This window comes from Haliaeetus albicilla, chromosome 11, assembly GCF_947461875.1.
Source record: "Haliaeetus albicilla chromosome 11, bHalAlb1.1, whole genome shotgun sequence".
Lineage (NCBI taxonomy): Eukaryota > Metazoa > Chordata > Aves > Accipitriformes > Accipitridae > Haliaeetus > Haliaeetus albicilla.
The window spans coordinates 2,560,313-2,575,304 of NC_091493.1; the positions used below are offsets into that span (position 1 = coordinate 2,560,313).

The following is a 14,992-nucleotide window of genomic DNA, read 5'->3' on the forward strand; positions in this document are numbered from 1 at the left end:
GGGTTTGCCTTTGCCGAAAGGCCCGGCCGGAGAAACCCCCGGGTTGCGGAGGGAGGCACGGAGGGCTCCTGGGAGCTGGCACCCATGGGAGATGGGCGCAGGTGCTCAGAGGACCGGGGTGGGGGGCAAACCCCGCCTCCCCCCTGTTCTGCTCCTGACGCAGGTTCCCTGGTCTGAAAAACAGGGAAAACCTCCCCAAACACGCAGCTCGGCGGATCTAGGCAGCTGCTGCCCGCCAAAAGGAAGGGGAAGACGAACACGGACGGATGGGGATGGAGGCAGAGGCACCCGTGGGCGGGGCGGACGGATGGACGGACAGACAGGTGTGCATGCCGGCGCAGTGATCCGTGAACCAGAGACAGCGAGAATGAGAGCGAGAGAGATTCAGAAGCGACCTGAAAGAAGAGCATCTCATCTCACGGAGAGCACTGCGGCACTGAGAAAGGAGCCTGATAAAACGCCAGCAGCCGGTTTGATCCATCAGTTCTTTGCTGCTTTCCAAATTTGCTTACTCCCCCTCAGCTCAGAGGCGGGATCCCAGAAATCAGATGCTCAAACGCAACCTAAAGGACGGATAAAACCCTTCCTACGTGGCACAGGAGCTCACCCAGCAGAAGTTTTCCCATCCAGCACAAATGAAAAAGATCCCTCTCTCTCCCACAGCCTTGAAAACCCAGCAAGAGATGAAGCCCGGAGACCCCGAAAAACAGCAGGGAGCCGCTCTACGCGTTCAGTCACTGCTTCAAGAGCTGCCGAGAGGAATCGTACCCGTCCCCGAGCAATACTGAAAGCTTCCCCCGAGCCGCCCTGCGAAGGCGACGCTCTCGCTCGCGGCAGGGCTCCCTGAGTTTGCTCCGCTCCCCAGCACGCTGCAGGATGCTGCAGGCATCCCGCGACACCGGTCCAGGGCTTCGCAGCCAGGACGCCGTGCATCGCAGCCCGAAGCAGGACCTGCTCTCAGACCCTGCTCTTAATACTTCCACTGATGGAGGATCCACAGCCTTGCTGTGTGATCTAGTCTAATCCTGAGCTTACAATCCCTTTCCTATTTATTTTTTTTAAAAACAGACAAATTTCTAAGATATAGCACTCGCTGAGTAACTATTTCTATCTGCAGGCAATCTAAATTTTTACCTTCATTGAGACACCGTATCTTTGTGAGGAACCTCGTTCCTGTCTACCCCTTGATTACTTTCCATTCATCCCACAGCTTCTCCATCGTTACACAAAGTCTGTTACAGGGAAAAAAAGGAGCTGGAATGAGAGGATGGAAACCCGATCACCGCTTACAATGCCGTCCTTTGCGTGAAAACGCTCAGCCTGGCTTGCAACTTGCAGATACCAAAGTCTCCCTCCCGGAATCCCTGCTGAAATACTGCATCAAAAACCAGGCGCGAGTGCACGGACCCGAGACCGACGCGGTTTGCGAGGGGCCACATCCTGGCTCGCCAGCCCTCTGCTCTCCCTGGACCCCTCCACGAGCTGCTCGTCACCTCCCTCTGATCCCCGAGCCCAGGTTTGGGGTGCTCACTGCAAAATCCTGATGGGTTTAAAACATCCCCCCCTTTGGCCTGTGGGTCGGTAGCTTGGTGCAGGACTGAACTCTTTGGTTTGTACTGAAGTTATGTAAATGAAGGCGTAGTCATCCTAAAAAGCTCCCCCAAACGATGCCAGGGAAGAATTCATTAAAAATACCCATATCTGGTTGCACTCCCCCCCCTCCCCGAACCCTAAATGCAGGGCAGCATCCCTCATCCCTCCTGGCAGGCGGAGGGGGATCCCTCGCTCTGCTGGGCATTGCTGCTGGGGAAAGGGGAGTTTGCAAGGAAAAAATCTTGGGGAGGGTCTCAGCTGGCCCTGAACCAGAGGGGCGTAGAGGCACTTCACCCTACAGACTCCCTGGGGGTCCCAGGACATGTAAACACGTTTTGCTCAACTTGGATCGCACGCTTTTCCCTACAAAAGAGTGTTCATTTAAATCTCTCTCTCTCTGCCACCCCGACCACAGCAACGCTCTTGCTCTCACGCACAAAAAAAGATTTATAAATCTGTCTTTTTTTTTTTAATTTTTTTTCCTCTTTTTTTTTTTTTTAAAAAGGACTCATCCAAAGATCTGGATAATAAATTATTTGCGTTTCCTAAGAAACTTTTTTTTTTCCTTTTTTCTTTCTTATTTGCCTTGTTAAGCTGTCTGAAGCTTTTGACAGAAGTAAGCCGTTCGCCTAGATTGTACTCGTCTCTTCAACGCAGAAATGCTATTAAAGGAGGAAGAGGGGAACCTAAACGAAGAAGGAGAAGGAAAGCCCCCGTCCCGACTCGAGAAGCCCTAATTCCTCCCCACGCCACGAGGAGGAAGAGGAGGAGGAGGAATGCTGCGTAACACTTGAATTGCTTGTAAACGCTGAGGATGGGTCTCTAAGGCTGACAGCGATGCGGGGAGGGAGGGCGAAGCGACGGCCTCGGCCCTTCCTCGCTCAGCCGCTGCCCAGGGATGGATGTGCCTCCCCCTGCCGTCGGGGAAGGGTCCCCCCACCTCGTCCCCCCTCCCCGTTTCGTCCTCCTGGCCAGCCAGCCGTGGGGAGCATCATCAGCAGTCGCCTTCCGTGGCCATGACCACCAGCATCTCGCTCTTGCCCATCTCTTCTAAGGCACTGGCCAGGGTGTTGAGATCGCCGTCGTCTTGGTGCTCGGCTTCCCATAAGTCCAGGAGCACCCCGGTGGGGCTGGCTTTGGTGGCAAAGTAGTTCAGATACCTGCGAAGGGGAAACAGAGAGGAGGTCCAGGTCGGCGCGATGCCCTTCGGGGGACGGAAGGAGGGAGGATGCCGGAGCAGCAAACCTCTTCGCAGCACGAACCCTGATGGAAATACCGTAACACGAATGCCAACGCCCTTGAGACACAGTCTTCAATTTTTACACCGACCTGGCGTTCGTGCGAAAGCAACGTAAGCTTTGTTTTGCTGAAATTACCCTCCCTTCCTTCGGTCCTCAGAGGTGGGACCCCGGCAGGAACGGCCCGAGCACCGGCCCAGATAAATAAGGGCCAGTTCAAAGTGACAAGAGCCCCGGGACTGTGGCACAGATGGATGCATGGATCTAGATGGGTATAACCATGCGTAGCTATATCCATATTTATGGGTGGGCCTATACAGCTGGACATAACCTAGCTGGGGGGAGACCCACCGGTCCATGGAAAGCTTCTGGGCGAGAAGCCTCCAGTCGTTTCCCCTGGAGTTGGGAGCATCCAGGCTGTTGCAGATCTTCTGCCGGATGGAGAGGGGGATTTTGAAGGCGTAGGGTCCCAGCTGGGTGGTGGTGGCGGTGGCACCGCTGTGGTGGGAGCGGAGGGTGTCGAAGGAGCTGGCGTGCTGCGAGGGGAAGGACGAGGCGAGATGTTGCAGCACAAAGCGGCTCCCGAGCGTGTCCCCTTGCTGTCCGCCCACCTCCCCACCGCTCACCTCTCCCAGCGTGACGTGGAGCTGGAAGATCTGCCCTTCCCCTTCCACCTGACGGACGCAGATCTTGCAGGTGAGCTCGGTGGAAGCCTGGCTGTACCTCTCCAGCGTGAAGGTGCAGTGCAGGGCTCGCTGGCTGCCGCTCCAGATGTGATAGAAGGGGATTTCCTGCGGACCACCAAAGCGTGGGCTCAGCGAAGGCTCCAGCAGCTCCCTCGGGAGATCCCACCTCCTCCAGCCACCCCACGGGGATGCGATGGGACTCCACAGACAGCATCCCACCAGGAAAGACCAGAAAACCGGTCCCCCTTCCTCCTCCATCCCTTAGGGAGACAACTTTGGAGACAAGACCGGGGCACTCACAACCCCACGGTGCCTGGCTGAAGATGGTGTCCCCGCTCTGGGACCCCGGCTGCCCCCGCCTCAGCCCCTCACCTGGTATTTGGCTAGCAGCTTGCTCCTCCACAGCGCATGGGGGATGTCGTGGATGGAGAGGCGCAGGTTGTGGTAGCTGTCCTTGAAGGGCAGGGACTTGGGCTCCTCCAGCAGGTACCCCCCCAGCGTCCGCTCCAGCTCCAGCACCTCCTGCGGGCAGCGGGACAGGCAGCGTGAGACCCAGGAGAAGAGCAGGGGCTGCTGCTCTCCCCGCCTCCATACCCAAAGCCAGGCACGTTCCTGCCAGAAGACGAGCCAGCAGCAGCAACAAGCCCGCCGGGAGTCCTCCCCAGGAGAGCAGCCTTTGCCACCCTGACAGCTGCTCTCCAAGAACTTGCCAACTCATCTCACGCGCCAGCCCCACCTACAGCTTGAATTTTATAACACGTGAGCATCCATATACGCCTCTCTACTCCTCAGACTACACAAAGGTCGGGCACTCTCTTGAGGAGTGCCACCCTATCTGTTTTTAACACCATCCCACTATTACACCAGCAGCTCTTAGGAGAAAAATGCAATCCAGGAGCCAGAGCGCTGCCTACATCTCCACCTAGAGGCACTACAGCAATCCTGACACCACAGGACAAGTCACAGGGAATTAAAACAGCCACTGCACCGGTGGTCCAGGCAGCCAAAGCATCAAAACTCAACCTTCCCGTGCTGCACTCGATGTTACCTATGTCACAAAACCCTCCCAAGGAGGGGAGAGACACATCTCTCTGCAGGAATAACAGGATCTCTAGAAAATGGAGGCAAATCACAGCAGCGAGTGTTTTCTGCGTAGGAGAGAGAAAACCCACCCAGCAGCACCAAAACCTCTCATGTAACGTCTGCAGAAAGGGGGCCCAGTTTAGGAGCTAAGCGACACCCCCATCGTTGCCTTCGGAGAGGGTGAGGAAGGACGGGGAAAGCAGTAAACACGCTTATTATTTCACTGTGGTCACTTTGCAGGCAGTTGCATCAGGTTGTCTGCTCCCTGGGGCCAGGCCATCCTGAGAGGCACCAGGCAGCATCTCGCCTCCAGCGCAAACAGCTTGGGGAAGCAGGGGCAGCTCGCGCCGGCGGCGTTACCTTCAGAGCGTCTGGCGTGTCCTCCAAGCAGTAGACCTTGAGGCTGTACTCCAGGGAGGTGCAAACGGTGGGGGCGAAGATTGCCAGCTGGAGCCTCTTGATGGCTGACCTGGAGTAGGACTCTCCCACGAAGACGTAGGTGCCAAGCTGGTCTAGCAAAATGTGGCAGGACTTGGCTTCCAGCTGGCAGTAGCAGGGAGTGTTGAGGGTCTCCTCATCCAGGGTCACAACTTCCTACAGGGAATCAAGGTTGGGGGTCAGCCCACCATCCAGGGGGGTTTGCTTGGAGCCGCGTCCCACAACGCTCGTGGTCTTCTCTGGCTGCAGGACCTGCGTTCCCACCTTACCTCCCAGTTGCCCTGGTGGGACTGTGTTTTCAGCTGGTAAATCCAATCTGAGGAGCCCACATCGGCACAGTGAGGAATGGTCAGGACGACGGGACGGCACAGGAGCAAGCCGGTGGGTCCGCAGGTCACCGCTGGGCTCAGCACCGTCTGCGTGCCTTCAGAGGGCAGGCTGGGAAGAGGAGAGGGGACACCGGTTGGAAAGAAAGCCTCACGGCGGCCAACGAAGAGCAGAAGCCCGGGTGGCGCGGCGTGACTTACAGGGCGCTCTCTGCCTTGTTGAGGACCAGGTACATCTCGTAGAACTTCCCCTGGGGGATGGCCCCGTGGGGCACCAGCAGGCTCACCCCTAGCACGGCACACACAGGCTTTAGTCACAAACTGAAGGAGAAACCGCCAGGGAGAAACCACCCCTCCGCCCCGGCTGGCGAGCACAAGGACAGCAGTGAGCTAGGGCAGCCCAGAGTGCCCCAGGAGAAACATCTCCAGATGTTCCTCAGCTTGCAGGGAGGAGCCAGGCCACTGCATTGGGAAGGAAAACCAGGGGTTGGATCTTTTTGCAAGGCACAGGCCCTGGATCGATGGCAGGGAAGTCCCAGGAGGCTGTGACCTCCAGCCGGAGAAGCCCGGCTTGGGAATGGCTTGCTGCCTTCCTCCCCTGAGCCAGATTTGGGACAGCAAAGGGCCGCTCACAGCAGGCAGGTCTGCTGGGACAAGAGCAACTCCTCGATCATTCGGCAGCCAAATGAGCCCTCCTCCCCAATCCCGGGGCTTACCAGTGCCCGGTATGGTGAGCCTTCCCCCCAGGTAGCCAAACGTGCCGCTGGCACTATTGCCGTGCTCCCGCGGCAAGCTGAGGAGATGCTGGGAGCCCAGGGCTTTGCTCCGCACGTTCGCGAAGTGGCCGTCCCTGGTGGTGTCCGCCGGGTAGGTGCCGGTGGCGGGGACCCCCCCGAGCAGGTCTGTCCCGTCGTGGAGCCCCGGCGAGGAGGAGGAGGCGGTGGAGGAGTTGTACACCTTGATCTTGAGGTTGGGGAGGGGGTCGAGCAGGGGGGAGTTGGTCATGGGGATCTTGTCGGAGGAGTCCTGCAGGGCGTACATGGGGCCGCGGTACACCCCCGCGCTGGCCGTCAGGTCCGGCTGCATCGAGGGGTGCAGCAGCTGCGGGTTGTCTGCAGGAGGAGGAAACACGGATGGGATGAAGACGGCAGTGGCGACGAGGGGATGTAAAAGCACCGCTCGACTGGGAGATATGCCTGCGAAGAGCCCTCCTCGCCCAGCGAGGGACAGAGGGTGCGCAGGAGGTACAACGGGGACAGCTCTGGGCTGCATCTGTCCGCCTTCCACCGGGCACTTGGAAGGGAACTGCTCCGCATCACGAGTAGGCGAGGAGCAGCATCCTACAGTAAATCCCCACCGCGTCTGCTTTGCAGATGCTTTGCCCCGATTCCCACCATCAACACCTGACCACTTCCACGGAGCCCTCAGCCTTCAAAAATCAGCATATTCTCCTAGAAAATTGGGGCTGGGGGTTCACCGGGGACCTGTCCCCTACTGCGATTTGCAGCCTGACTTTCTTTCTGCCTGGGCTTGAGCTGGCAAGCAGGACCTGCATGGGCTATGGCTCTTACCATGCCGGGAGGTCTTGAAGTTGACAGGGTGGAAGCCTCCGGTCAGAGCGGCTGATGAGTCCGTGATGTCCGTGTCGAAATCCCGGCATCTCCTCCGGTACACCACCACCCCCACAGCCATGAGGATCACGATGAACACAAAAATGGCCACCACCAGCCCGGCGTACAGGGCCACGTCGCCTGTGGCCTCCAGCACTGGGAGGGATTAAAGGAACAGAGGTGAAAAAAGGAGCACCAGAAATGCATGTCAAGACCCACCAGTGCTCCCCAGCCCTACCACTAACTCAGGACATAGGCACAAAGGGGAAGATGTGTACTGGGCCTGCTGGAAAGGCTGTGGCAGGAGGATGGAGGGTGTTTTCTAAGAGCAGTCCAGAAGTCAGAGTGATGCCAGAGATTGAGATGGGGTTGAAGCCCTCACACCTTTGGAGGACACCTTGCCACGGCTCGTGCAAACTTTACTTGAGCACCAAGAAGCCCAGAAACATTAGGTTTGCGCAGGTCGGATTCACAAAGCTATCAACCCTCACATCCTAACAGAGACAGCCCCGAGGAGTAAACGTAATGCCTATCCATGCATCTCATATATATGTACCTGAGCTATGCGTCCATCCAGAAAGACTGAGCATCACTCTATCTATATAACAGACACCCCTCAGATTCCCCATTTTCCCTTCCCCTGCCACAAGGCTCTCGGTCTTTAAACGCCTGGTGTATCTTGGCTATATCTGCCCCGAAAGAAGAGGGATGAAGAGGGAAGGCAGAGCACGGTGAAGGCTCCAGCAGCAGGCGCTGAGCATGCTCAGCCCATCCTTCTCTCCTTCCCCGCTCCACGCTCGCCCGCATCCCTTGGTTTCTATGGTTTCGCGCCGGAGCGAAGCCCTGTCCTAAGCCTGGCGATCTCAGCCGCGTTAGGACTATGCCGCTTCTGGGAGGTGTCCCTTCGTCCCCAAGCCCCACTCCTCTGCATGCCAGAAACTGGAACGCTGATGCACCCCCCAGGCCCCCTAACTCGAGGAAGGGAATCCTCGTGGAGGGGTGCTGATGCTGGAGTAGCTTTGGTGGTGTGACACCGGCGGCAAAAGTGGGTCGTATTTATAGCTTCAAGCAAAGCACGGGATTTAACGTACACTGGAGTTTTGGAGTGGGCTTTAGCTGCTCCCTCTTCCCACCCTTGTCCTGCCCCAGCTGCCGTGGAGCCCTACCGTGGATGCGACAGAGCAAAACCAAAGCAATGCCTCGCAAAGAAACAAAATGGCCATGAAATGAGCACTTACGGTGGCTTTTGGGTTCGCTTAGAACTCTTTTATCTGTTAGGAAAAAAAAAGTTAGAAAACAAAAGGTGAAGGTGGCGATGGTGCGATGGGGATGAGATGAAACAAAAGTTGGTGGTGGGGGAAGCCGGCCCGGGGGGGCACGAGGAACCGCAGCATGGTGGGGAGCGATGGGAGAGCAGAATCATTCCCCGGGGCATGCAGAAAGCCAGGTAGAAGCTTGGTGATGAGGATGTCCCCATGCCCAGCCAGCCCCTAGGGAACATGTCCCCAGCTGACAGGACTTTGGGCATTTCTGGCTGCGGCAGTTTTAAAGGGACAGTGGTGTCACACAGCAGCAGGTGGCAGCATCGGCTGCTCAGCCTTCGGCGTGCCCACTCATAGCGTAGCAGCGCCATTATTACGATTATTGGGTTTTTTTCCTAGCTGCTGCTCCAGGTCTCCTACCGAGCAATGGCCCAGGTCGGGTGTTTTCATGGTGGGGCTGCGAAACCCACCCTGGCTTGCCCCCACTAACCGCAACCAGCCTTATTTCAGCAGAGACCCCAAACCTAGCGCCGCTTCGGAAGGCTTGGTGGGACATTTAGATCCCACCAAAAATTCCCAAACCTTTCTTTCCAGCAAGTGAGAACGAGCTTTGGAAAGGGTGAGTCTGGTTAAAAAAACCCTTGTTCAAGACACAAGTTAAAAATCAGGTGCCAGCGGCGCTGCTGCCTGCCGCATCAACTTGGAGGCACAGCCAACAACAGCGTGGCCGAGCGCCGGAGCACCACGACCGCCAGCATCGTGTCCGGCACCGGTCCCTGCCCGCCTGCCCGCATACTCACTCTGCAGGCAGAGCCCATCGGTGCAGTTTTTGGAGTCGAGCAGCACGCCGCTGCAGTCCTTGCCGCCGTTGCGGGGGGCCGGGGCGGCACACTCGCGGCTGCGCCAGTGGGTGCACTCGGTGCTGCACGCCGACCACTTGCTCCACTCCGTCCACGCGCCGTCCACTGCGGGCCACCAAACACAGGCGCGTCGGTACACCCCTCGGCACGGCCTCAGGGCTCGTCCCCCCCGGTGCCGGCACGTCTCCGGCACCAGAAAGGTGCCCGTGCCCATCTCGGGGCTTCCAGCGACCTTTGGGGAGCATTCTCCCAGCAAACCCAGCCCTGTTGTGTCTCTGCAGACGTCTCCAGCTCTTTCAGGTCTTGGCAGACCGAAAGATGCTTTGGGCTGGTCTCCTGAGCCCCTGTCTCCTTGGGGAGCACCAGGAGCACAGCTGGACCGTGCAACCTGGGGGACGGGCAGCGCGGGCAAGCTGGTTTCTGAACCCGCCTTACCTGGGCAGAGGGTGGTGCAGGTGATTTTCTGGAAAGGCTGCCCATCACAGAAGGAGCCGCCGTTCAGCGGCGCAGGGTTGGTGCACGTCCGGGTGCGCTTCTGCCAGCCCCGGCCGCAGCGGTTGTTGCAAGGAGACCACTCGGACCAGGTGGACCAGCCACCGTTCACTGCAAGAGGAGACGGACAGCAGTAACACATCAACGGAGCCCATTTCAGCAGGGACTGGAGCTAAGCCTAGGCTTCATCGGGTCCTCTGTCCTTACATCTTCTGTGACACCCTGGAACAGCTCAGCCTCATGAAAAGCAAATCCCGAGACTCCTCCTTGTGCCGCACACCCCACGCACAAGATGCTCAAGCCTGCTTTGGTCCTTTTTCCACTTTGCAAATATTTTTGCATCTGGCCACAGCAGATCTTTGGTTTCATAGGAAAGTTCAGCCAAATGCAGCTTTTCGGCTGCTTTGAGAGTCAAAGCAACCCAGCTGGGTTCAACCTCCACCCACCTTCGTACCCAACCGAGAAGGCTTGGAAATACCTACACCTAATAACTTCTCCTAATAGCCTGTACAAGCTAGTAGAGGTTCTGGTTTTGCAGACATCGGCTATTACCTAATTTAATGCAATGCCCTGGTGGGGTTCACTCCTACCACTCCCAGAAAGTGCCCGTATTTCCCCTTGGCTTGGAGACATGGCCAGCAGCAAAGGTCCCCTTCCCAAGAGCAAGGGCCGGTACCGTAGACGATGACAGCGGCCGTGGTGCTCCGGCGCTTGGCCACGATGTTCTTGGCCATGCAGGTGTAATTAGCAGTGTCCAAGAGCCGGGCCTGCTTGATGATGAGGTTGTGATCGATGGTGATCAGGAAGTTGGTGTCCTGGGTGGGATCGATGACATCCTCGTTCCTCAGCCACTCCACCTGGCAAGGCAAAGGCAGGGATGGGTAAGGACAGTGATTAAGCTGAACAAGAACTGAACACTCAGCCAGGGAAAGCTCATCATGGGTTTCAGTGGAAACACCCATCCCACATGCTCCCCACCACGAGGGTCTCCAAGAGCCCCGAAGCTAAGCTAGGACACAACGGCTTAACTAGGCTGTTTGGGAAGGGCGTGAATCGATACCGTCACCGAGCGTGCATAAAGGCACAAGCAAGGAGAAACATCAGGCTGGAGGGGCTAAAATCACCAGCCCTGATAGAGAGCAAAACCCCTCGGACTAGCCTTTGACCTGTCCCAAAGCCTTCCCCATCTTCATCACTGAGACCACCGATGTCCTCAGCACCACAACCGTTGACTGGCCAACCTTGCCTCTAACTGTATTTATTTCTCCTTGAAACCTGGGCCAAACCAGGCCTGACTGGGACACATTACTGCTGTTTTGGCCAAGGATGGGACAGTATGGCTACCACCAACACACAGCTCCAGGGGCCTGACGGAGCTGTGGACAAGGAAACCACCGCTACCGTGCTAGGGAAACCCATCTGTATTGACTTTCCCAGCCCTTGGCTCTCGCTTGTGAGCGCTCCCCTCCAGACAAGTCATTGGGTGCCTCGTTAGATCTTCCTTCTAACGGGTTAACAGCACATCAGGAAGCGTTGGAGAGGTAGGTTGAGCAGGTGCTGAGGTTACATGTGTTATTAGATGTCAGAGTAACAGATCCACTGCCCAAAATACACATTTCTGCTGAATAATGAAAGCTGATGGTCTCGGCACGAGGCCATCCATCACGGCCGCAAGCCATCTCGCAAGGACATGCCCCGTCTCTCCCCGGGACGGGAGGGGACACCCCACCGGGCATTTCTTGGGGCTGCTGAGCTGCTCACCTCGGCCTGCGGCACCCCCTCGGGTGGGCGGCACTGCAGCAGGACCTCGTGCTCCAGCGGGACCTCCTTGCCCAGCGGCTCCTGGTCAAAGTTCTTCCGTAGGTCTGGGAGGGAAAGGAAAACCCAGGGGTTACCAGCCCACTGCAGAAAGAGGGCAACCTGCAAATCCTTGGTGGGGAGAGAGCATCGCCTTGGCACCAGGAGCCCACGAGTAGGGAAAGCTCTCTGGCATAGCATGCCTAGAGCAAAACATGTCCTGGAAGGGGCCGAAAAAGCATCTTTTCCAGGATGGATTCAGGACAGCACACGGTGCTTGAGGACAATGCCTTTCCTCCTTCACACGCTTGCAAGCTTATACCCCCTCCTGTCTTTTCCTTTTAGGGCTAAACCTCAGCTTAACCCCTCTTTCTTCAACCCTCTGTTTCTTCCCCCCCGCTCTAGACTCTGCACCAGGACCCTTCTTTGCTTGAAGGGAGGGAAATGAGATTTGTACAACAGCTCGGCTCCCACGTCAGCACCGAAGCGAATCCCCAAATTTCAGGGCTACGGGGGCTTGTTGCTTGGCTGTGCCCCAGTTGATCCTGGCTGAGCCACATCCCCAGACTTGCTGGAAACCCGGCCATCGCACTCCGGTGCCAAACTGGGGGAGAGGGAGAGGTGAGAAGCCGAGCAGAGCCCCCCAGGGACGTGGAGGACATGGCAGGGTCCCACTCGGGTGCCTTGAAAGGAGGAGCATCACTAGATGGTGCTGCAATCCTCCGTTACAGCACCCAGCCCTCTACAGCTGCAGCTCCCACTGGTCCAGGGCAGCGAATCCTCGGTTCTTCTCATCTGCTCGGCACCAAGAAACGCCAAATCCTTGGCTGGGGCCGGACAAAAGGGCTCCCTCAGTAGCCAGCCCTGCGCCTCGTAACATTTTCCCCATTCAGACTAAATCCTTCAGCAGCATAGCTGCTTCACCAGCCACCTCCGTTTTGGATAATGTGCTGGATTATTAGCCCTCTAATAGCAAACTCTGTTTACGACTGGGGAAGCCTGGCCATTCTCCTATAGCTTTGCCATCTCATTTGCTAAGAGAGCAAATTCAGCCTTGCAACAGCCTGATTAACTCGCCCTTAATCAGGCTGACACCCACAAACAGCAGCTTAGAGAAGTGACATATGACAGCAGGGACTCCAGGGACACGGACTCGCTGAGTCAGGCAAAGCATGCAAGGTGCTAACCACTGGGTTATTAATGATAATAAAGCACCAGGAAGAGCTGAGCAGGCTGATGGGCAATGCGGTATTAACCCAGGTAGCGCCACGGCTTCTCGCCCAGGTAGGTCAGGACGATGCCCGCTCAGATGCAAAGCCAGAACTGGGATGGGAAGGTAAGACCAGGGCCATGCAGCAAGCATGGGTCACCTCCAACTGATCAAAAAGCACTGCTTTCAACAGGGAGCCAACTTTTGGAAATGGCCAACCCCACTCATCTGCACCCACCGTGTCTCAGGGATCCCGGGAAGCTGGGAATGAATGGGAATGGCCGCTATTTCAGCTGGTGTTCCTACCAGAAGCAGCACACCCACGTAGCCTGGGATCCAGGGTCACACTTCAGGCTTTGCAAACAATTTCGAAATCAGTGGGTCATACCCTCTGGAAACCTTTTGGGGCCCCCAAAGTGGAAAAGAAGGTGGGAGAAGCGTTGATGTACATGGAACAAGAACTGAGGCAGCGCGGGTGGGCGCAGGAGGCTCTCGCAGAGGGGCAGGGGGCAGGAGCGCTGCCGGAGGGGTCACATCTGAGCAAGCACTACGCATACTGGGCACTTACACGCTATGCGGACGTACGCCCTGCGGCTCTTCGTGGTGCCCGCGGAGCTCCAGGCCACGCACTGGCACCAGTAATCTTCTAAGCCGAAGAGCTCCTCCACTTGCTGCCGGGAGACCTCGATCTGCACCTCCCGCACCAGCATCCCTGGAAGGGGACAGAGGGACGGCATCAGCTCGGCAAGAGCAGCCGGGAGGAGAGAAACTGAGGCAGCACCCAAGAGGGCTGGTGGCTGCATAAAGCTCCAGGACAGAGGCAGCGGGTTGGAGGCATCTCGGAGGGTTTGGCACCTCTGCAAACCAGGGAGACTGTTCACTCCGGAGGGTGACTCGGAGCTGATGTGGAGGAGTCTTGTCTTTTTTTTTTCCCTTAGTCTGGCCGGGCAGGACTAGGACCTCTTAACCATTTCAAGAGGCATCACTCTCCTCCACCAGCCCTCTCCCCCAGCACTGATGTCCCCGTCCCTGCCCAGACCCCTTCCCACCCACCGGCGTTTGAAGGATGCCTCCGAGGCTCTGCAGGGGGGAGAAACCATCTCTGTCAGCTGCTGTTTAAATACAAATATAACAAGGCAAATAAAAAAATCTTACGGAAATCATCCAACGATGATGGCATTTCATGCCCACTGACTCCAAAAAGGGTTACATACCTCCATCAACCCCCCAACACCCCCGTGAAGTCTCTGCCAGGACACCCTGGCCGTGGTAGGGGTGCTATGACAAAGGCGGCACCACCACGTCCAGGACACGGTGCCCTGGACCGCTGAGGCTCGCCTGAAGCATCAACCCCTCACGGCATGGCCATCGCCGAGGGTGGGAGGGACTCGGGGCTACTTTTCCTTATATTAAGCAACACCTGCCCTTTTTCTGCAGCTTCTATTTATAAAAAGGCCTCAATTTCGCAGCGATAGAGAGCCGCATGCTCCCCAGCTATAATTTTGTTAGCTTGCTCCCAGTGCTGCGAGGAGCAATTACTGTCTCTCTGCCACCTTCCCACAAAAGAGCTGACAAACGCGCACCAAGGAAATATGATTTATTTTGCCACTATTAAGGGGGGGGGGGGGAAAGGCATTTGGGCCAAGCTCTTTTGGAGAAATTAGGGCTTTTAGAAGGACCCAGGATGGAGATGGCTCAAAACCATCTCGTCTCTCTGGACAGCCCCGGTGGGGTGGGTTGAACAGCCCTGCAAAGGTGGGGAGCGTCCTGCAAATGCCCTGCTATCTCCATAACCTCCCAAAGCAAAGACTACTCAAAACTGTAGACTGAGCTTATGGCTCACAGCGGTGACTATTTAAAGGGCTTACAGGCATCCAAACACAGCCGCTCTTACCGACCATCCCTTCTTGTCCAGCTGAATTATACTCTCTGACTTGGCCTATTTTTGCTTTCTTCCGCATGAAATGTTTTGGATCAGATGCAGTCAGAGCATTACCAAGCCTGGCTCATTCAAGACACGTCATCTTGAAAGTTGCCTTTTTTTTTTTTTTTTTAAAGGTCCCTTTTTCCAAGCTTTTAACTGAGGACACTTAAAAAGCCACGAATGCCTAACCGTGTTAACCAGTCGCTTTGCGGCGAGCCGTCCCCCATCCTCTTTGCGGCACCTTTCCCTACAAACGGCAGGTGCTGCAAACGCAGATTTTTTTAGCACAGTAAACCATTTTGGTTCCAGCTCCTTTCTTCTCAGGGTAGCTGCCGGGCAGATATGACCACGCTGGCAGAGTTTTACATGCGCGGCATCACCTCCGCACTGAAGGTATTGTCAGGTTTGTTCACTGATAGCAGCGATACCATCTTTGAAGCCTGGGTGAAGAAGGTGTACGCTGTTTCCTTCCC

The 14,992-nt window shown here is 56.7% G+C and overlaps 1 protein-coding gene across 3 annotated transcripts in view; it reads right to left on the reverse strand.

The window, feature by feature from the left end:
* Positions 1–1,048: 1,048 nt before the first annotated feature.
* UNC5B (unc-5 netrin receptor B) overlaps positions 1,049–14,992 on the reverse strand; it is a 54,915-nt gene continuing 40,971 nt past the window's right edge. For 2 of the 3 annotated variants that reach the window (XM_069795822.1, XM_069795824.1), the window contains exons 3-17: positions 13,164–13,307; positions 11,350–11,453; positions 10,265–10,445; positions 9,532–9,699; positions 9,037–9,201; positions 8,213–8,245; positions 6,936–7,130; positions 6,081–6,476; positions 5,566–5,653; positions 5,308–5,476; positions 4,961–5,194; positions 3,890–4,039; positions 3,458–3,622; positions 3,183–3,367; positions 1,049–2,753 (exon numbers count right to left, since the gene is read on the reverse strand). In XM_069795822.1, the coding sequence (XP_069651923.1) occupies positions 2,588–2,753; positions 3,183–3,367; positions 3,458–3,622; positions 3,890–4,039; positions 4,961–5,194; positions 5,308–5,476; positions 5,566–5,653; positions 6,081–6,476; positions 6,936–7,130; positions 8,213–8,245; positions 9,037–9,201; positions 9,532–9,699; positions 10,265–10,445; positions 11,350–11,453; positions 13,164–13,307 (2,543 nt within the window). In that variant the 3' untranslated portion in view covers positions 1,049–2,587. The remainder of the gene's footprint in view (positions 2,754–3,182; positions 3,368–3,457; positions 3,623–3,889; positions 4,040–4,960; positions 5,195–5,307; positions 5,477–5,565; positions 5,654–6,080; positions 6,477–6,935; positions 7,131–8,212; positions 8,246–9,036; positions 9,202–9,531; positions 9,700–10,264; positions 10,446–11,349; positions 11,454–13,163; positions 13,308–14,992) is intronic. The other variant, XM_069795823.1, reaches the window with a different exon arrangement.